Genomic DNA, 21,830 nt, shown 5'->3' on the forward strand with positions numbered 1-21,830 from the left:
GCTGAGAGCTCAGCCTCAGGCTCTCCCACACTGCCACTGGGAGGAGGGACCTGGAAACCTCTGCCTGCTCGGCCCCATGTGGGTCAGACCTTGGGCAGGGCTGCAAGGTGCCCACATTCATGTCCCACAGCCACGTGGGCACCCAGTGACTGTCTACCGCAGATGGCACCCTGATGTCCCTCCCATCGGCTCCTTTGCCCACAATAGTCCCTGGGAACGTCCCCCGGACAGGCCAGCCTTTGCAGAGATTGGGGTGAGTGAAGTTTGGGCCGTGGAGGTACCTCATGCCAGGGGTTCTCAGCCCAAGCCCCTGGGCCTCGCCCCAGCCTCTAACCTCACTGCATCTATGACGCAGCCCAGGTAGGTGCTCAGGGCCCGACTATATCAACAGAGATGACTCTGTAAAGATGACACAGGACCCTTGAGAGGATGACTTCTTCTAGAAGAAGCTGGGGGAGGGAGGGGGAGGGAGGGGGGGGAGGAGAAGGAAGAGAGCGCACCTCCTTCCAAGTGCCCTGTCCCAGTGAGCACGGGGCTGCTGGCCGTGACTGGAGAAAGACGGACAGGTATCATTGGGGTGTCATGCAGGGGCCCACAAAAAAGCTAGAGAACACACAGTCTGCAAGCAGAACTTCCAGGGATAAATACTTTCTAAATTCCTCTCTTATAAATATGCATTAAAACATTTGATAACACAAGCAAAGGACTCTGAAGTTAATTTAAAATTAAACCAAGACTCAATTTCCTACACTCCCAGCAGGAAGTTCACCTAAAACACCTGAATACCCAAATGCACTTGAAGTCAGCAGCCACGGGCACCCCAGGCCCCACGGCCACCTCAGTCCCGGGGCACCTTGAAATGGTCCTTCTCTTTGCGGATGGCCCTCATGGTGGTGACAGGGTCCACCTCGCCCGCGTGCTGCTGCACAGTCTTCTCCCTGCAGAGCCAAGCATCAGGCTGCGGGCCACAAGCCCCGCCTACTGCCCTCCCAGGACACCGGGGACAAAACGAGCCTGGAGGAGTCCGGGCATTCTTAAAAATAAAATGCAACGGCAGAAGGCCAACGTGGGTGTTCCTAACAGTGGGTGCCCAGACAGCAGGGACATCAACCCCATGCTGGCGTCCAGCACTGCCCAGCACCATGAGGCTCCCCAAGGATGCACTTGTCCACCTATGGGTCCTGCCCCCATGCCCTTGCTAGGGCACCAAGGAAAGTGTTCCTCCTCCCGCCATGCCCCGGCTCCCACCTTTAAGAAAACATGTCTGATTCTGTGGGGATACTTAGTCAAGATTTCAGGGCAGTTTCCTCCACCACTTGGGATCTCCAGAAGGAGTTTCAGCGAGTGGACACGGTGTTTGAGTGAAGCAGAGGCCGAGACGCCCAAGGACAGCACAGGTCCCTGCCTGCGCCCTCACCTCACTCTCATGAATGGATTATAGGTGAACTCCTCTGCAATGATGGACGGCACTGTGGGTTCCCCAATACTGTACTTCTCCTGCAAAAGAAACGCATCACTTTAATACAGAAACTTCTAAATGCCTTCAATCCAAAATACCTTCTCATGATCTTAAAACGTCATCTGACTGAGAAGGCAAAGTGAGCACTCAGGTCGGTGTGAGGTCAGGCCCTTCCTGCTCGTGGAGACGTGGGAGTTGCAGTGGCCGCCAACAACTCGTCCTCCTTCCCTCGCAGCCTTGGAGGCGGAGGGGGACACAGAGCTTCCTTTCCATTAATGTGAAGTTTATGTTTTACATTATAGAAGCAATAAACAGCAAAAATGCAGAAAACACAGAAAAGAGGAAAACGCCCACTGGCCGACTCCCAACACAGTGCACGCGTCGTGCACAGCTCATTACTGGGAAAAACTGTGAGAAGACAAACGTCGTCCCTCCCTGGGGTGACAGCCCACCCCAGAGGGCGGTGAGTTCTCTTCGTGAGGTGTTCAGGCAGGGCTTCCCCTACATGGCTGCCAAGGGAGGAGCCCCCAGGAAGAGCCCTTGATGGGCACCTTATCACCTCCAGCCGGGATGATCTTGCCCCTGACCAACACTGACCAAGGCAAACAGAGAGAAGATGCAAACCAGGCTGTTTGGCCAACTGTCAGCTTCTACAGAAACTCTACGGGAAGGTCAGAATTAACAGCTGGCAGTCTCCACCCTCCTAGCAACCCTTGCCCGTCCGCCTATAGCTAACCCAGAGGGTCACAGGGCCAGAGCTGGGACAGCTGCTGACACCCAAGCCCAGGCTTCCTGACCACCAGGGGCCTCAGACCTGAGGCTCTGGATCTTACCACCCCCAACACTGTGACCACTGGCACCAACAAATAATCCTTCTGCTCCTTTGAAAGAATATATGCACACCTATGTTCACTGCAGCACTATTTACCATAGCCAAAATTCAGAAGCAGCCCAAGTATCCATCAGCAGATGAATGGATGAAACAGCTACAGTTCATTCACACAATGCAATACTACTTGGTCATAAAAAAGAAGAAAATTTTACCCCTTGCAAAGCATGGATGGACCTGGAGAACATTATGCTAAGTAAAATAAGCCCGTCAGAGAAAAGGCAAGTACTGTATGATTTCACACAAATGTGGAATTAAATGGACTGAATTAACAAGCAAAATAGTGACAGACTAATAGACGACAGCAGGTGACAGTGCTGAGTGGGGTAGACGGGGCGGAGGGATGGGGCAAAAAAGAAAACAACAGATGGACATGGACAGCAATGCGATGACGGCAGGAGGGAGGGGGTGGGTGAAGGCAGAGGAAGGTATGGGGGATAAACGGTGATGGAAAAGATACAATAAATAAAATAATAAAAATAAGTAAATAAGTAGAGCCTTAAAAGAAAAAGAATCCTTCAACCGTGACAGGTATATCCAGTAGGAATCTGGCAGGAGGTCAAGATGAAGGTTTACTGCTAATTTCTGTTCTTTCCCTCCTGGTAAAAACGAGCTTAGAATGTTTCATGGTATCCTCTGTGCTTCTCCAGCATTGACTTCTCCTAAAAAGTCTCATTCTATCTCCTGTGAGGGAAGAAAACAAGTTAACGCTTCTAAGGATGATTCTGACACAGGCTCTCACACAGTGGACTGGGGGCATGCGAACCATCATAACCTCTTGGATTACCTATTGCAGTGAGCGTCGGCGAGCCCTGATTTTCCTACGGAAGCGGGAAGGATGCAGAAACGTAGACACTGCAGCACAATTCACAAGAGCAAGAAAGTTGGAAGCCCTAAGTGTCTTCCCCAGTGGGGTTGGTAAAATGATACCTGGGTCACATTCACGCGTTAGTGTGTTTGAAAGTGAGATGGATGGATAGGCAGCGATAAAATGAGCACCGTGAAATGTCATCAGCAGAGCAGGTGTAAGGAATACGAACGTTCACTATGAAGTCCTTCAATGTTTTTATGTGTGTTAAAATTCTCACAATAAATGTTTAAAAGGCTAAAAAAGTTTAACAATTCATTACAAGCCATGTGTCAAAGAAGCAATCACAAAGGACATTTTCTAAATATTCTGAATTGAAGATAATGAAAATGCAACATTTGAAAGTTTGTGGATGCTGCTAAAGCAGGGCTTGGAAGGAAGTTTTTAGCTTTAAGTGCTCATATTAGAAAAGGAGAAAATGATAGTGGAAGAAATACAATAAAGATAATAAATAAAAAGGAGAAATGTCTAAAATCAATTAACTCAGGTTCCATATTAAGAATCTATAAAAAGGGCAAAGTATATTCATAGTAAGTAGATGGAAGGAGTTTTAATAAAGAAGAGCAGAAATCAGTGCAGTAGAAAAACAAACAAGGAAGATTGAGGCAAAAGTCATTCTTATTAAAAATCAACAAAATTTCCCTGGCTGGTGTAGCTCAGTGACTTGAGTGTGGGCCTGGGAACCAAAGGGTCACCAGTTTGATTCTCAGCCAGGGCACATGCCTGGGTTGCAGGCCAGGTCCCCAGTAGGGGGCGTGCAAAAGGCAACCACACACTGATATTTCTCTCCCTTTATCCTTCCCTTCACCTCTCTCTACAAATAAATAAATAAAATCTTTATAAAAAACATCAACAAAATTGGTAAAAAGACACAAATTACCAACAATGGAAAAAAGACACAAACTACCAACACAGGAGAAAAATCTGACCTTGGTAAAAGCAGAGATGTCTTAGTTAGGTGACTAAAAGTATGAGCCATAAAAGAAAGTTAATATGCTGGACTTCACCAGAACTTAAAATGCTTTTCAAAAGACATTGTTGAGAAAATAAAAGTCAAGCCACAGAACAGGAGAAACTATTCACCACACTGTATCTGACAAAACTTGTATCAGGAACATACTTTTTAAAGATATCTTATTATTCAGTAAGAAGAAGACAATCCAATGTTTTAAATGAGCAAAGAGATTTGAACAAACACTTCATTCACAAGATGGCCAGCAAGCATATAAAATGATGCTCGGCATTAGTGGGCACTAGGTAAATGCAACTTAAAATCACACTGAAACACCACTACATAACCGGTAAGATGGTTAGTTAGACTGACAACAGCGAGTGTTGGTGAGGATGTGGAACAACTGTAACTCTCATCCTTTGCTGGCAGAAATGTAACATAATACAAATACTTACAAAAATAGTTTTGACAGTTTCTTTACAAGTCAAATATATACCTAATCCACCCCAGCCATTTCACTCCTAGGTATTTACTCAAGAGAAATCAAAACATGTCACACAAAGACTCGTCCGGAAAAGTTCATAGCAACTTTATTTGCAGCAGCCAATTACTAGAAACAAAACAGACATCTATCAGTAGATGAATGGACAGACAAAATGTGGTCTATCCAAGCAGTGGAATACTATTTAGCAATACAAAGGAACTCATGTTACTGATACATGCAACAACACGAATTCATCTCAGAATCATTCTGCATATGGTACAGTTCCATTTATATATAACACTACTAGAGAATGCAAACCAACCTCTAGTGGCCCACAATAAGGCAGCAGTCCTCTGGAGTGAGGGCAGTGAGAAAGAGGCATGAGGAAGATCTGAGGGTGATGAAATTTTCTGTGATCTAACTGTAGTGGCAGTTGTTTCACTGGTATCCATGTCTGCCACGTTCGCTCAGTTCTTCACTTTAAACTGATGCATTTATTACACGTTTACTAAACCTCAACAAAGCTGATATTAAAAATGGAACAAACAGTATGAAAACCCTGGCAATAAATTTGAAAACCTTGATGAAATGAACAAATTTCTTGAAACATACAAGTTGCTAACAAAACTAACTCAGGAAGATATAAAAATCTAATAGCCCTACACAAAAAATTAATTCATAACCAAAAATATCTTTCCACAAAAAATAATTCAATATCCACATGGCTTCAGTGGTGAATTTTAACCAACATTAAAGAAAGAAATAACAATGATCATAGAAAACTCAGAGAAACTAGAAGGAGGAAACACTTTCTCATTTTATGAGGGCAGTATTACCTTGATATTAAGACAAAGATGATGCAAGAAAATAACACTACAGACCAAAATTCCTTAAGGACAGAAACATAAAAATAGACTCTAGCAACATATGAAAAGGATAATAATAAACTATGACTAAGGTTTATGCAGAAAGCAAGGCTGGTTTTACACCTGAAACCAACTGATCTACTCCACCACATTAACAGAGTAAGAGGGAAAAAAAGTGATTATATAATAAACGAAGACAAACTATTTGACAAACTTCACCACCAACTCATGATAGAAACTCTAAAAAAAAACAGGAATATAAGTAAACTTCATCAGCCTGATGAAGAGGATTTATGAAAAACACACAGCTAATGCCATATTTAGTGGTGAAAACTGAATGCTTTGTCCTTAAGACTGAGAACAAGCCAAATATGTCCACTCCCTCCACTTTTGTTAGCCGGTACAATAAGGCAGGAAAAATAATAAAAGGCATGTAGATTCAAAAGGAAGAAAACTATCTCTACTAGTTGTTGACATGATTGTATGCTAAGGAACTGACAGAAAAGATGCTAGAATAAGTGAGTTTAGCAAAGTTATAAGGACAGGAGGACCTTGTATTTCTAAAGTCTATGAACAATCATTTACAATAAAATCCAAAAACAACTAATGGACCTCAATAAATGGGAAGCTGTATCATGTTCATGGAAAGACTCAAAAAATTTTAAAATATTATGTTTATTTATTTTTAGAGAGAGGGGAAGGGTGGAAGAAAAGGAGAGAAACATCTTGGTTGCCTCTTGACTAAACCTGCAACACAGGCATGTGCCCTGACTGGGAATGGAATCGGCGACCTTCTGCTGTGGGATGACGCCCACCCAACTGAGACACACTGGTCAGGGCAAGAATCAGTATTGTTAAGACCTGAATTCTGTCCAAATCTTTTGTTATAACGTAGTCCAAATCAAAAGTCAAGCTGACTTTTTTGCGGAAGTTAAAAGATGATCCTAAAATTTACACAAAAATGCAAAAGGTTTAGAAGAGCCAAAATCCATTTTAAAAAAGAATAAAGTTAGAAGATTTATACTATCTGATTTCCAGACTTACCAAAAGCTATAGTAATCAAGACAGTATTACTGATGCAAGGGTAAGTCATACAGATCAATGGAACAGAATAGGGTGCAGAAGGAGATTTCTACAGGGTCCATTTTATTCAGCAAAGATGCCAAGGTAGTCCACTGAGGAAAGGACAGTCTTTTCAACAAATGGTGCTGAGCAATTGAATGTCAATATGCAAAAACAGTGAACTTCTACCCTTACCTTATACCATAAACAAAACATTAACCTGAAATGGATCATTGACCTATGGATAAATTTATATGAACATAAAAGATAGAACTGTACAACTTCCGGGAGAAAACAGAAGTCCGTGATGTAGAGGTATGCAAAGATTGTTTTAGATAGGACACCAGAAACATTAAAAAATTAATAGACTGAGCTTCAACAAAAGTATAAACATTTATTCTTTGAAAGATACTGTTAATAAAATGAAAAGGCAGGCCACAAACTGGGAGAAAATATTTGGTATCTATATCCAACAGAGACTTATTCCCAGAATATACAAGGAATTATTACAACTCAGTAAGAAGGCAACCCAATTTTTTAAATAGACAAAAGATTTGAACATACACTTCGCAAGGGAGACATATATAGACCAATAAGCACATGAAAAGACAGTTTCATTAGCCATCAGATAAAACCACCAGGAGATACCACCACATACTATTAAATGGCTAAAATTAAAAAGATCAACAACACCAAATGCTGGTGGGCATATGGAGCCAGTGGCATGTTTATGCATTGCTGGGGGAAAATGCAACATGGTACAACCGACTGGAAAATGGTTTGGTGGTTTCTTCGAAATTAAACACACACTTACCACACAACCCAGCAATTTTACTCTTAGGTACGCCCACATGTGTCCACACACGGACTTGCACACAAAGGTTTGTAGCAACTTTATTTACAACAAGGAAAGGCTGGAAACCCCTGCATCTACAGATGAGTGGATAAACTAGTTGTAGTATATCCATGAGAGATATTACTCAAAAATGAAAAATGAATGAATCTTCAAACTGAGGAAAAGTGCCAGACACATCAGAGTAACGTTGTATGAAGGTCTGGGAAACAGTAAATCTGCAGTGATGGAAAACAGACCAGCAGCTGGATGGGAAGGACGCTGAATGGGAAGGGGAGGAAACCTTTGGGACGGTGTGAATGTTTTTTATCGTGATCGTGTTGGGGGTTACACGGGTACATACATGGTCAAAATGCATGAACTGTACAATGCTCGCTTGGGTACTTTTCATTGTATGTAAATAATACTTAATAAAATTGAGTTTTTAAAAAGCAGATACCCATGAAAAGCATGAGTTCAATAAGTAAACTGCTACAGAAAGAGCACTAGGACCAAATATGAAGTGAAAAGAAAGCCACAAAGCAGTATGTATGACTATTTATAGCATCAGCTTTTTATACTAAGTACTCATACATGAGCAGTGTTAAAAAATGGGCTATTTATCAACTGATCATGACAGTATTTGAATTTTTATAGGTATTATAAGTCCACCCTCAAAAAACTGATAAGGATGCTCAACGAAATCAGCGAATTCATCGAAAAGAAAATAACCCGTGTGAGGTAGCTGTAAGTCAGCAGAGGGGAGCCCGCCCGGCCCCCCGGCCCCCCAGGTCTGTGTGTTCCTCCCTGCCACCGTTTCTCATGACTGAAGTGGGAAGACAGACGCCTGCAGTCCAGGGGAACCTCTCTGCCTGCCCAGGGCACCTGCAGCTGTCTCCAAACCCCTCACCGAACACACCTTCAGGTGTGTTAAGCCCTGGGCTGAGCAAAGGAGCAAGTTTGGAGCCATCGCTGAAATAAATGACAAATGGCCTCCAGAGTGAAACTGCTGCCACACAGTCCCACCTGCGGCTCAGGGCACGGGCAGTGCCTGGGGATCTGCCAGTTCGGCCTGCAGGGGCACTTGCTGGAAACACACTCCTAGGCCCGGCCCAGACCCACTGAAGCCGAAAGGGTCTGACAGCCACCTGGCTCCCGCACAAACTTTGGGAGGTCTAAATGTTAGCTCGTTTATGGCCCTGCGCAGCACTTGCTGCCCGCTCTAGAAATGATGCCTTGAGTGCCAGCAAACCAGGTCCTCCATGGTCCCAGGAAGTCACTTCACAGTGACTGACCCACAGGACATGCCCCATGGCACATCCCACTCACCTTGGCCCAGGCCAGTTTCTCCTGAATGGCAGTGTTGCTGGGCTCCACGTGGCGAGCAAACTTGAGATTGTTGATGGTATATTCATGGCCACAGTACACTCTCTGAGGAAAAAGCCAAACCCATGAGCTCTGAAGAGACTTATTAATCCCTCCTCAAACTCCTCAGAGACGGGCCTCAAGGGCCCTGGGCTGGACCAGTGACACCCAGGGAGACGTGCCTTAGGACAAGACACTCCTTGCATGTATATGAAACAATAAGAAGTACATTGACAGAAAACTCACAGTTCTGCCCTCCCCACAAATAGGGGTAACCACCAGAGGGGGGGCAGGTGGGACAGAAGGCAAGGGGACAGAGTAGGAGGGCAGCCAGGGAGCTCGAGAAGGGCTCTGCCTACTGTGTCAGGAGGGAGCCGGCCCAGGACCTCGAGCAGGGCTCTGTACATCTCATCCGCTGTCCCTTCATAGAACTTCCCACAGCCGGCCACAAACAAGGTGTCACCTGAAAGCAAACAGCCACGGAGCAGTGAGGCCACCAGTAAGACACACCCCCTCGAGAGGCTGATGGTTCACTACTGGATAATGCTGACCACCCACCACCTGTGGGCCAAGGCTTCCCCTTGTCCCTGGGGCTGACTGGGGCCCAGCCTCAGATGTACCCACCACCTAGGTAGCTGACAGGGCCCAAAGAGAGCCCACAGCTCTTGGTTCTTACCTACCCCAGAACTTCCCACTGAAGTTTCACCCACTGGTACCCCCAGCCTCCAAACAGCTGCTCAAACCCAAACCTTAGAGTCACACTGACTCCTCCCTTCATTGCCCAGTCCCATCAGCTGTAGTGACAAGATCCCCACACCTGCCCAGCAGCCCCCTCTCAGGCCAGGCCTCCCTGCATCTTCCCTTATCCCCGGCATCCAGGGCCATCCTGTAACACCCTCCATGATCTCACCAGCCCCATGGGGCACTCCGGAAGCCCCTCATAAGGGACCACAGACCACGAGGGCCCTCAAGATGCAAACCTGCCACTGCAGATCACTCCTTCCTGCCTCCGACCCTTAGACAGTGTCCTCTCTGCCTGACACCCACCAGGTCTCCGCACACTGCTGCTTCCCTCTCCTGAGAACCAGCTCCATGCCAAGTGGAAGCCCACAGACACTTGTTCTCCAGCCCCTTTATTTTATTTATTTATTTATTTATTTATTTATTTATTTATTATCTATCTTTAGAGGGGAAGGAGAGAGGGAGAGAAACAATGTGTGGTTGTCTCTAGTGCGTCCCCTGCTGGGAACTGGCCTGCAGGGAACTGGCTTGCAACCCAGGCCTGCACTCGATCCACTGAGCTACACCAGCTGGGTGGGGTCCAGCCCCTTTATATGAGGAGGGCCTGGGACCCCTCAAACACTGAGCAACATCCCTCTTCCATCAGCACTTGTGAACCCTCCTCCCCATCCCACACAGCAAAAGCCAAGGCTTCCCCTCAGAAAAAAAAACAACTATGGAGTGAGGTAGGGGGTAGCCTATAAGCAAAGCCTCAGCACATAGGTCAAGGGCCCTGCAATTTGAGTCTGGGGACTGGCGAGAGGCCAACGAGACCCAGAAGAAAGCCAGCCACTCAGGCAGAGGGCCCCGTCCAGGGATGGCAGCACCTGCTGTCTGCACACCCAGGAACTTCATGGGCCTTCTGCTGCTGGGGCCAAGGGAGCCAGGTCCTCATAGGGTTGCATCACGGCAGCGAGGACACTAAGCGACCTGGGGCCTCTGTGTCCCTCCCTGGCAGCCAGGACCACTGTTCTGCACCCTGGCCTTTGTTGTCTCTCTCTCACACTCTACCGCCAGCTGCCATGAGTGCCAGGGGGCATACCACCTCTCCAACAGGCCCAGCTCTCCAGCAGGCCGCCCCTCTACCCCGAAGTCCTGTGGAGCTAGCCATGGTTCTAGCACCTAACACGGCCTCCTTCCCCGGGCAACTGAGCTGTTCCTGTAGCCTTGGCACTCATTGCCATGAGCTGGGGTCCAAGACCTAAGGTCCCAGACTACCCGAACCCTTCAGGTGCAAATGCCCCACTGGCCAACATGGCAGTACCCTGCTCCCTCAACCGGGCCTGTCCCTAGATCGCCTTCCCCACTTCCTCCCCAGACCTGTCGGGGCTCAGTCCTGCCCACCACATCCCAGGGCCAAAGCCACACCCTTCTCTGCACTGTCACCTCCTCTGATTACATCTCAGGGAAGAAGCATGGCCTTGGGTCACTCGGACCTGGGCCTGAGCCTGGGGCCATCAATACTCCCGCCTTTGGATGCTGCAGGCCACTTTGCTGTACACACAGGCCAACTGGGGCCCTGCTGGGCCGTCCTACTTCCCACACCACTAGTCCTCACTGTAGATGCCCCAGACCCCTTAGCTTCCCCACTGAGGACACTATGACTTTTCACGTAGTTATGATTAAAGTCGTCAATAAGACAGTATCCTCCCTGCCAGCTGCTGTCACACAGACAGCAGTAATGACTCATGCAGGACATAGTTCAGGTCTGTATCTGCAGCAGTCAGCCCTCCACACCTTGCAAAGTGGGACTCAGCTTCTAGCAGCACAGTCCCCAGGGACCCACCCCCCAGGTCTTGACAACCCTGAGAGGCACTGCCTTAGCAGCCAGCAGATAAGCAGACCGAAGTCCAGTAGGGACAGGAGTGCGATGTGCTGAGGGTTTGCCAACCCAGGCACCAGCAGCACCCCCCCTTCATCCTCAGGCCCACCCACTCAGTGGGGAACATTTTGCTTCCACAGCACCCACAGGGAAAACCACTTCAGGGCAGCATACACGTGGTGCGTAGGCCAATTTCCCTACTCTGCACCACCATCAGACTTCACCCATTATGAGGCCGGGGCTGCCGTGGTGTGCCCAGGGACCTGCAACCTGATCCACAGCCCCAAACCCCCATCACTGCAGTAAAGATACTGAAAGCAGCTGTATATATATTTTAAAAACCACAGAAAAATTTTATACCTGGAGATAATTTTTAAAAAATACAGAACGCTTCACAAATTTGCGTGTCATCCCTGCACAGGGCCACACTAATCTTCTCTGCATTGTCGCAGCGTTAGCGTGCGCGCTGCCGCAGCGAGCACAGGTCTGGAGATAATTTTGGGTTTGTAGACAAGCTACAAAGACTGCCTAAGCACCCTGCTTTGGCTAGTATTTCCCTTAACATCTGTGTCCCCCAGTGTATCTATCAAAACTACAAGCCTGCACACCCATGTTGATATTGACTAAACTGTAGCCCAGACTCGATGCACATTTCCCCTCAACACCCCTTTTCCATAGCAGGAGCCATGCCAGGAGCCCACTTTACATTCAGCCATTGTATTTCTAAACGAACTCTCACGGCAGCTACAATATCATGATTGTGACTTAGACTTCGGGAAGGCTCCGAGCTCAAAAGCTGTTTACAGTCGCTAAACAAGTTAAGGCGGCAGTGGGGCTCCCTGGGGCCAACAAGCCTGCTCTCAGCTGGGCAGTCTTAACCATTCCTGCCCATCGTGGCCACTGGCTCTCCTCACCCTGGTTGCCGCACGGCCATTCCACTTCATAGGTTCCCCAACCAGCATCAATGTTCTTTCTTCTCTCAAAAGAGGAAAAATACCTCCAATTGCTGGCAAGGCCTGCCTGCCCTGACTGAGTGCCACTCACACAGCCCAGTGCTGGGCCATGCTTCACAAACCTTACTCCAGGCCACAGCCACTGCAGACTGTGGCTCCCACCTGAACTCATCCAGCACCACCTGAGCTTGTCTGGGCTGCCAGGCCGGCTGCTCTCAGGGTTGCTCTGTGTAGGAAACCATGACCAGGGGCTGCTATTGACTTTGCCACACCCAGCGAGGCTCTCAGCCAACGAAGGGATGCACGATGGGAGTACTCAGAAGGGCACGTGAGTCCCACGTGAGGCAGGTCTGAGGCTCACTGCCCTGCCCACCTGGCAGCTGATGGAGGCAGTAGGGGCTGGGGCTACACCCCCACCCACCATGCAGTCTCTCAAGGAAAGTGTCCCCAGGGCACCTGACAGTGGTCAGAAGGAAGCACAAGACCAGCCTTGCCAGGAGCCACTCTCCTCTCTGTCTACCCAGCCTGCCCATGCCCCAGTGTGTTTGAAGCTAAGCCCCAGACTTTGGCCCTAGGGCTGGGGTCCTCCTCACTCAGCCCTGTATAGTTTTAGGCAGGAAATGCTCTGCTTCTCCTCCTCTGTGCCGAGAGGGTATTGCAAAGAATGCCCAACCTCCAGCAAACACACCTGAACCCTCACCTGTAAACACAGCAGGGGGCTCAGAACTGCCAGGCTTGCTCACAAAGTAGCAGATGTGTCCAGAAGTATGACATGGTGTTGACAGGCACTTGACATTGAGAGACCCCACCTGAAACAAAGCACATGCTGGTGTGTGCTCTTAGGGCTCATAAGTGCACAGCCCGCTGGTCCCACAGGGTCTCACCTCAGACCCCAGGCCCACTACACAGGAAGACATGGATCTTGCTGGGGACCATGGGATATAGCCCTCGAGTGTGACCCCAGGGGCAGGGATCACTTTAGAACCTGATATTTGCTGACATGCAAAACAAAAGGGGCTCATTTTGTTTTTTCCCTCAAAATTGGGCCAAATCTGAACTAGGTGTCTTGCTAGAAAAGATGGTTTTACTTCTTAGGTACTTGGTCTTTTTTTCTGTTTTTCTTCTGTCTTCCTCTCCCTCCACCTCGTTATATCAAAGATACAAAAAATTGAAATAAAGATGAAAATCCACATGACCTTTACCTGAGTCACCAAATGCTGACAGTTCCATCTGTGGTATATGCTCTCTCCACACACACGCATTTCAAGTCACACACATCCTGACAAACTGCCCCTAAATAGTCCAGGTGCATCTACTAAGAAAAAAACATCCTCCTACATAACCTTGCTATCATCACATCCAAGAAATTTAGCACCAGCATGAGAATATAATCCCATGCAGAGCCTGTATTTAAATTTCCCCAATTATTTCTACACAGTTATCTATAGCTTCTTCCCCCATTGAGTCACCATTTGCACACTGATTTGCTTGTCATGCTTCCAACAGAGGGAAGTGTCCAGGCCTGGGCAGCCCCAAGAGGCCCTCCACCCACCCACTGGTCAGGCTAAGTCCAGAGCCCGAGCCCTTATGTGCCCCTCTAGGTCCCTAGAATAATGGAGGGGACAGCCCTAGGCTCTAGGGCCTGGTGTCCCTTTCTGTTGGGGTCCACTCCTCACCTGCAGTGTAGACAGGTGTGTGACCTTGTGAGTCAGGGCCCCGATCCGGTCATCGCCCCCGTACACCTTCAGTCCAGGCTCCAGCTTGACCAGCTTCTCATTTCCACCAGCATGGTCCCTGGAAGTCAAAAAGACCTAGGGGTACTGCCAATATGATGGGGGTCTGCTTGCTTGTCAACCCTGACCAAATAGGATTATTTTTCCTTTTTATTCAATTTATTGGGGTGATACTGATTAATAAAATTATATAGGTTTCAGGTGTACAATTCTGTACATCGTCTGTCTATTGTATTATATGTTCACTACAAAACAGAATTTTTATTTGCCTAGTTACGTTTCTGAGAAATAGAAATGCACCTTCCAACACAGGAAACTGGCTCCACCGAAAGGAATGTCCTCCGACACCCTGTCCCTAGCCGGTTCTTTCCGTGGCCCCGCCTCAGCAGCGCTTCAGAAAGGGGTCCAGGGAAGAGCTCTGCTCCCTGGCTCTAAGGGGCCAGTCGCAGGGCAGGGCGAGGAACGCACCAACACCCGACTGTCAGCCACTCCAGGGCGAGGCCAGGGCTTTCTGGTCACGAGGGAACATCTGCTCCTCACTACATATTCACTTACGGACTCTTCTGATACGCCCAGAAGCAGCAGGGCCCGAGATAAGGGGAGGCAGCCCTCCGCCTCCCTGCCCTCAGAGGGCCAGCCCCTCAGCCCACTCAGCACCACCACCCATAAGCGGGAAGGAGGCACACCCTAAAGCTCAGTTTAGGGCCTGGTTTAGGATCTGTGTTCTAGCATAAACATGAGGTCCTGAGAAAACCCTCCAGAGAAGCAACATCTGACATGGGGGTTTCTTAGGAGAGAAAAGTAAACTGTGCAAACCTGAGGAAGGAGGAGGCTTCCTGCATCTACATGGAGGCCCAAGAGGCCTGAGTTTTTCAGAGGAAAGTGTGGCTGTGCTTTCTTGTTCAGGCCATGGACAGGGCTGTAGACTCCGTCCCTTTAGGAATTAGCACCTGACATCCCAGAGACTCAGCAACTTAGTTACATCAACACAGACATTTCTACCATTTAACAAATGTTGGCCAAACCACATCCATTCAACACTACAGGTGAAAGGCCTCATTTTATTCACTTGTATTTTTTAAAAGATTTTATTTATTTTCATAAAGAAGTGAAGGGAGGAAGAAAGAGAAGGAAAGAAACACTGATGTGTCAGAGAAACATCAGTCAGTTTTCTCTCACACACACACCAACCGGGGACCACACCTGCAACCCAGGCAGGTGCCCTGACTGGGAATCGAACTGGAGACCTCTTGCTCTGCAGGACAACACAGCCTACGGAGCTGTGCCGGTAAGGGCAAGGCCTCACTGTGTTACTGGGGGGAGGGAGCCAGTGAAGTGGAGCGCCTGCAGCCTGACTTACAGCCTGCTGTGGGGACGGGTCCGTGTGAAGGCATCAGCTGCCCGCAAGCAGTGATTTGGAAAAGAAAGTTCAGAGCCAAATAAACATTTTTTTTTTTTTAGCTTTGAAGAGCCTCAGAAGTTTCAAAAAATCCAAAAGAAAGACCTTGGACAGAGTTCTAGTCCTAGTGCTTTTTCACCATTTAGCCTTTTTATTAATTAAAAGAAAAAACAAAACAAGCAAAAAAAACCCCCTCCACAACCTCTCCAAATATGGCTGCTGATTTTTAAAAACACTAATGTCTAGTCTAGTTTCTTCCCCAACATTGAGGCCAACATCCCATCTCACAAACACAGGGCTTTCGAAGACACTGCTGGGGTCCTCGCAGGGCGGAAGGGCCCCCAGCACAGCATCCCCCCGAAGCCCCTAAGTTACCAGACCCATCAAGGGCCCAGGGAATGAGGCAGCAGCGTGGAGGCTGACACCTGAAGCCTTTTCAGAATCCCACTGGAGGCAGAGCCTCCGTAGCACAGTGGTCACAGCTGTGGGGCACAAGCGACCCAGCTGCCAGCTGCAGGAGGGCCCAGGCAGCCTGTGAGAACCCACCTGACTCCACCCGCAGGGTGTGCCTGGCACGGAGCCGTCAGGCCCAATCAGCTCTGCTGCCCTAGAGGGAGCTCGGCTTCTGGGGAGGAGGGCTTACCAATGGTGGTGGGTGGTGAGCAGTGTAGTCAGCTTCACACCGTGCTTTTTCACCATTTCTACAACCTGCAACCAAATGTGAGGCAGGACAGAGGCCACCATCACACTCCCAGTGCTGGCTCAGCGGCCTGCAAGGTGGGTGTGCCCGGCGGAACCCAGGGTGTACCAGGAATGGCCAGGTCCGGTCCTGACCCTGCCAACTCAACCTAACTTCAGTAGAGCAGGGTGAAGGTGGCCTTTATCTCTTTTAATCCGCTTGGTAGCTCAGTATCCCCCACAACCTCTCTACACCCCTCTGGCCCAAAGCCTGAAGGGAGGGTGGACAGTGCAAGGACACCACCTGCTTCTCTGCCCAGGGACTTTGCAGACAAGCCCTTTCCTTTCTTTCTATGCCAAAGCCCCTGGTCACTCCTACCCCTTTCATGGGCCCTTTGCCCCCAACAGCATTGGCTGGGCATGAGTTAAATTGTTAAAAATTAATGGATTAATTAATAGTTAGCTTCAGCCAAGTTGCAAGAGCACTGCAGTTATCAAACCCATGGGGAAAAAGAACTGGTGCTGGGGACACACCTCTCACCTTCTGGGGTTGCACTGGGTCCACGATGGCGGCCTCCTTGGTGTCGTCATCGATGATCAGGTACATGTAGTTGTCCGTCAGAGCTGGTAGTACCTCAACCTTCATGGCGGTCTGTTCCACAGTCAAGCTCTTCCTCAAATCCGTGTGACAGAGGACTCCTAGCAGGGCTGAAGACAGAGTGCAGTTTTGGTCAGCATCCACATGAGGCCACATCAATCATAGACTCAAAACAAGTCCTCAATGACCCAGCAGTAGGGGCATCCTGGGGACTTGACATCCAGGACTGACATGGGGCAAACATCCAAGCATGAGGCTCGCAGTGCAGGATTTTTTATATTTCTTTGATAGAGAAGAAGATATTCTCATTTAACCACATCGATAAGGAAAATCTAGAACATGGTTCATGTTTGTATTCAAGGAAATCAGCTCTTTAGGATTTATAATACTTATTTTCTTTTTCAAGAGTTCTAAAGGGATAGAAAGACCAGCCTGTGGCTGTAATTCAAACAATCAGCATGCACACTATTGTCAGTTCTAGTTGTTTATGCCTGATTCAGAGAAGACCATGAAAAGAAGAAACCCAAAGTGAAAGTGCCAAGCTGGGCTATTTCTTACCCACAGCACATCGCTGCCTCTCCAGCTAATGCAGCCCAGTCACCTGGAGCTACTTGCAGCCCTTCTTAGGCCTCCAGCCAGAAAAGAAAACAATACGGCAGGAACTAGAAACTTGGAGCATGCACAAAGACCGACAGGGCGTGAGAAACGGAGCGTTGGCCATAAGTGCTCCAGATTTGGGTGCCCAGGATATAGACTCAGCATCCAACTGAGCCAGAGGAGTCTGCCGGGACGGCGGGAGAGACTGAAGGGCCAAAGCATCTTCTAGACAGCAGACAGGTGCCGGGGTATTTTCAACAATGCAACTCTTATTACTATTCAATCTAAAAATTCGCAGAGGCCCCAATAATACTTTAAGTATTAGTATGAAAGGGATTAAAACTGCACAACAAGTGTCGCGGTTCGATTCTCAGTCAGGGCACATGCTTGGGTTAAAGGCCAGTTCCCAGCAGGGGACGCATGAGAGGCAACCATCCATTGATATTTCTCTCCTTCTCTCCTTCCCTTCCCCTCTAAAGATAAATAAATAAAAAATTTGAAAAACAAAAAAACTGCACAACAGAGGTGACAGAAGGCGTCCATGAAATTCTGGGGTCGGTGCTGGGATGGGGACCTCTCCCTAACAAGATCCAGAAAGCAGGAAGCACCAACTGACTGAAAGACAGACCAGCCATGTCTCCAGGGGCCGTCTAAAAGCAGATTCAGCCCTGGCTGGTGTGGCTTGGCAGACTGAGTGCCCGCCTGTGAACCGGAGGGTCACTGGTTCAATTCCCAGTCAGGGCACAAGCCTGGGTTGTGGGCCAGGTCCCCAGTAGAAGGTATGGGAGAGGCGACCACACATTGATGTTTCTCGCCCTTTCTCCCTCTTTCTAAAAATAAGTAAATAAAATCTTCAAAAAAAGAGAGATTTTTTTAAAAAAGTAAAATAAAAGCAGATTCAACGGTATACGCCATGGCCAGGGAAAATGCCTGAACTGCAGCTTTAATGATCACACACAGATGTCCTTTCCTTTGACAGCCAGCTGGGCATTTTCCAGGCCTTTTCCTCATGCATAGCAGAACAAACATTTTTGTAAGGTTAAGTCTCTGACGTTCCTTCCACCTTCCCTGAGCCCCAGTGCTATCGGAGCCTGAGAGCTCTACTACACAGAGCAGTGTGTGTACTAGGGATGGGGGTGGGAGGAGAGCTAAAAACGAAACTCCACATCTGGAAGCATCCCCCTCAAAAGGGGGCCCTGTTTATGTATTTCCCATAGAACATTATCTACACTGCCCAAGTGAAGGAAACATTATTCAATTGGCTCCTGGGAACCTGGAGAAGATGCTGCTATCTCTACGGAAAGAATTCATCTGGTGCAGTCACCACCAGAAACCTTATTCCTTTGCCAAAAATTGTGTCACCTGGCCTGCCACAGCCTGAGAAACGCCCCTAGCTCACTGGTTTGCAAATGTGATCTTCTGTGTAATCAGAGGGCACAGACCTACAGCGTATGGCACTTCTGGCAATTCCCAAAGTCCCACTTACACTATCTGTCCGACTTCTGACACAAAAACTCTTAGCTCTGACACTTTGATGAGTTTTCTTAAATGGAAAAAATAGGCTCTTTCCTTAGTAATGGTGACACTTTACCCACTCCAGAACCTTGACTGCTTTCAGTGGGATTTGGAAACGGCCAAGGGTGGCTTCACTGCTTGTTCAATCTGCCTGCCTGGTGCCCTCCCACCATTTAGCTGTTAACCGGGTCCTAGAGGCTGGGGTTAACCTAGTGCCCCTATTGCTACATCGGCCAGATAAAATATCAGGAAATAAAGAAAAGGAGATTTCAAAATAAAGGTCAAAATATTCCAACAAAGCAATAGGTTGGACTCTAATCTGACAGCGGAAGAGCCCAGCCTTGGAGGCCAGTTTGCCCAACGCCTCTCATTTCAGAGGCACCAATGAAATGACAGCCAGGGAGGGCCAGGGCCCCACGGATCACAGGACCCAGTCTTGTTGGAATCCAAGCATTGCTCCAGGGTTCTCCCCTTTAATATCACTTCAGAATCCGTGTCCCGGGTTCTTGTCAGCCAAAGCTCGAGATGGAAAGATGTGATTTAATTTGTGGAGAATATACATAGCGTTCCTCTGGCTCTAAGCAGTGACATCACACCTGGGCACTGGAAATACGGAGTTTCGGGATAGGGTGAAGGGGGGGAACTATGTGGGGAAACCGCCCCCCCCCCAGCAGGGAGGCCGGTCGGAGCGCCGGGGAGCCGTGTGATCACTTAGCATAAACCCTTCAGCAAACCCAGCTGACCAGGTACCCTGCGCTCACCCCTCTCAAAATCCGACCCAACTGCGGTGCAGCCTTCCTCCACCACTACCCGCACGCTGCAGCCAGCGAGGGGGGGAAATCCTACGTCGACAACAAGCGGCGTCAGTCTCCGCGGCCAGTTGATTCCCCGCCGACACACCCAAGCGGGCGGGCGGGCTGCGTCCGTGCCCAACGCCCGACTGCGGGGCGCCGGCGCTTCTGGCACGTCTCGGGGAGCGCGGCTGGCCTAACTGCCCTCACCTGGCTGCGACATTCGGCAGGAGTCAGGCACCCAGCCGGTCCCCGCCCCCGGGGCCCTGTCGCTCTTAGCTCTGCCCTGGCGCTGGCCACCCCCGGCAGACTTACCCAGGCCGCGGCGGGCGCAGGCAGCCCCCAGTGCGGTTAGACTCCGAGAGCCCAGAAATGGGCCCAGCACCATGACAGGGGGAGGCGGACCGGAGGCTCCGCAGGGCGCGGGTGGGCGGCACTCGCCAGCCTCCCCGCCCACCTCCCCACCAATCAGCGCTCGCGCCCAAACCCGTGCCCCTTTCCCCCCGCCCCTCCCCCGCAGGCTAGAAGCAGGGAATTGGCTGCAACTGGAGAACAACACTAGAGCCTCCGCCTCTTTCCGGGGACCTGGCGGGCGTCCTAGACAGAGCCCGGCAGCCCAGCGGCAGCCACCAGAGGGCAGCTCCCAGGAGGCCGAGCGCTGCGACTGGGGCGCACGGTGGGAAGCACAAGCGGAACCTGCGGTCGCGGTCGGGATTGAGCTCTGAGGTAATTCGTCCTCTCCGGGTAGCCGTAGGCATCAGGAGATCAGCCCAGACCCAATCTATGTGACTGTTGGGGCCTTAGGCTAGAGGCATGGCGGCTTCCAGGCAGCTGTCTCGCTTCTGGGAGTGGGGAAAGAACATCGTGTGTGTGGGCAGAAATTACGCGGACCACGTCAGGGAGATGCAGAGCGCGGTGCTCAGCGAGCCAGTGCTCTTTCTGAAACCGTCTACCGCCTATGTCCCCGAGGGCTCGCCCATTCTCATGCCAGCCTACACCCGGAACCTGCACCACGAGCTCGAGCTGGGCGTGGTGATGGGCAAGCGCTGCAGCGCTGTCCCGGAGTCCGGGGCTATGGCCTATGTGGCCGGTTATGCCCTGTGCCTAGACATGACCGCAAGGGACGTGCAGGACGAGTGCAAGAAGAAGGGGCTGCCTTGGACTCTGGCCAAGAGCTTCACAACCTCCTGCCCTGTCAGCGCATTCGTACCCAAGGAGAAGGTCCCAGACCCTCACAACCTGAAGCTGTGGCTCAAGGTCAATGGCGAACTCCGGCAGGAGGGTGAGACATCCACCATGATCTTTACCATCCCCTACATCATCAGCTACGTTTCTAGGATAATAGCCTTGGAAGAAGGAGATATTATCCTGACCGGGACGCCAAAGGGAGTTGGCCCTGTGAAAGTAAACGATGAGATCCAAGCTGGCATTCATGGCATTGTCAGCATGAAATTTAAGGTGGAAAGACCAGAATATTGATTCTACACAAAACACCATAACATCTTAGTTTTCAGAAGAGAAGGGAGCTGGACAGAAGCAAGCCAAGGTTATTAAAAGTGACAATTCTTTAATAATAAACCAATTTTTAAAGATGATTTGATCGGATTGCTATGCCTCAACTCAGGAAAGACGAAAACTCCAAGAAAAACAACCTGGAAGAGCTGTGTCAGAAATGGAAAGGAGAGAGAGAGTCTCTCTCTTCTAGGAAACCAACAGAATAAGGTATTTGTGATGTCTCCAATGAAGAGAATTTATCAAACCAAATGTTCAGAAGACATTCCCTTCCTAAAATTGAACTGGTTAAGATTTTTCTGTGAGTCATTCTGGGATCAGTAGTTCAAGAATTGAAATATGCAAAGGACGTTGCAAAGCGTGCTTCAAATCAGTGCGTCCCATAGTTCCTTGGTCACGGTGATCATCTGGAGATCTTTTAAAAAGATATTTCCAAATTACCAGTCCATACCAGGCGCACTGTATTATTCTCCAGCAGAATTAATCTCCAGCACTCCAAGTGATTCTTACGATGTGTAGAAAAACATTACTCCCCATAATCAGTTAATTTAAAATTTTCTTTAATCAGTTAACAATGAATGATGACCTCACTTGTTTGTACCCTGGCTCATAGATTCTGAATTTAAGAGATAATTTTGAAACAATTGTTTACAAATAAATATGCTGTATTTTGTG

At 48.9% G+C, this 21,830-nt stretch overlaps 2 protein-coding genes and 1 non-coding gene across 3 annotated transcripts; 1 reads left to right on the plus strand and 2 right to left on the minus strand.

The window, feature by feature from the left end:
• Positions 1-632: 632 nt before the first annotated feature.
• Positions 633-20,070, minus strand: HAGH (hydroxyacylglutathione hydrolase). Its single transcript, XM_037157215.2, has 9 exons — positions 19,959-20,070; positions 16,684-16,850; positions 16,108-16,172; positions 14,009-14,126; positions 13,033-13,141; positions 9,137-9,240; positions 8,742-8,843; positions 1,418-1,497; positions 633-938 (listed from the first exon to the last, which is right to left on the minus strand). Exons 1-9 carry the CDS (start codon positions 20,029-20,031, stop codon positions 839-841), a joined length of 918 nt encoding a protein of 305 aa, XP_037013110.2. The 5' UTR covers positions 20,032-20,070; the 3' UTR covers positions 633-838.
• On the minus strand, positions 11,756-11,861 carry LOC119058286 (U6 spliceosomal RNA). The gene has a single exon (XR_005084221.2). It is a non-coding gene; the product is annotated as a U6 spliceosomal RNA (small nuclear RNA).
• A 179-nt stretch (positions 20,071-20,249) lies between the features above and the next one.
• Positions 20,250-21,830, plus strand: FAHD1 (fumarylacetoacetate hydrolase domain containing 1). Its single transcript, XM_037157216.2, has one exon. The coding sequence runs from the start codon at positions 20,457-20,459 to the stop codon at positions 21,120-21,122; it is 666 nt and encodes a 221-aa protein (XP_037013111.2). The 5' UTR covers positions 20,250-20,456; the 3' UTR covers positions 21,123-21,830.

The sequence above is a fragment of the Artibeus jamaicensis genome, unplaced genomic scaffold, assembly GCF_021234435.1.
Source record: "Artibeus jamaicensis isolate MK-2021 breed Jamaican fruit bat unplaced genomic scaffold, CSHL_Jam_final contig_700, whole genome shotgun sequence".
NCBI classification, from domain to species: domain Eukaryota; kingdom Metazoa; phylum Chordata; class Mammalia; order Chiroptera; family Phyllostomidae; genus Artibeus; species Artibeus jamaicensis.

Bases quoted from the DNA above. Each gene is read 5' to 3' on its own strand.
- HAGH (XM_037157215.2), bottom strand. From the start codon at position 20,031: ATGGTGCTGGGCCCATTTCTGGGCTCTCGGAGTCTAACCGCACTGGGG. The intron at 13,142-14,008 runs GTGAGGAGTGGA...GCTTTGTTTCAG, and splicing joins CACACCTGTCTACACTGCAG to GTGGGGTCTCTCAATGTCAA. The intron at 1,498-8,741 runs GTGAGTGGGATG...TTTCTTTTGCAG, and splicing joins AGAAACTGGCCTGGGCCAAG to GAGAAGTACAGTATTGGGGA.
- FAHD1 (XM_037157216.2), top strand. From the start codon at position 20,457: ATGGCGGCTTCCAGGCAGCTGTCTCGCTTCTGGGAGTGGGGAAAGAAC.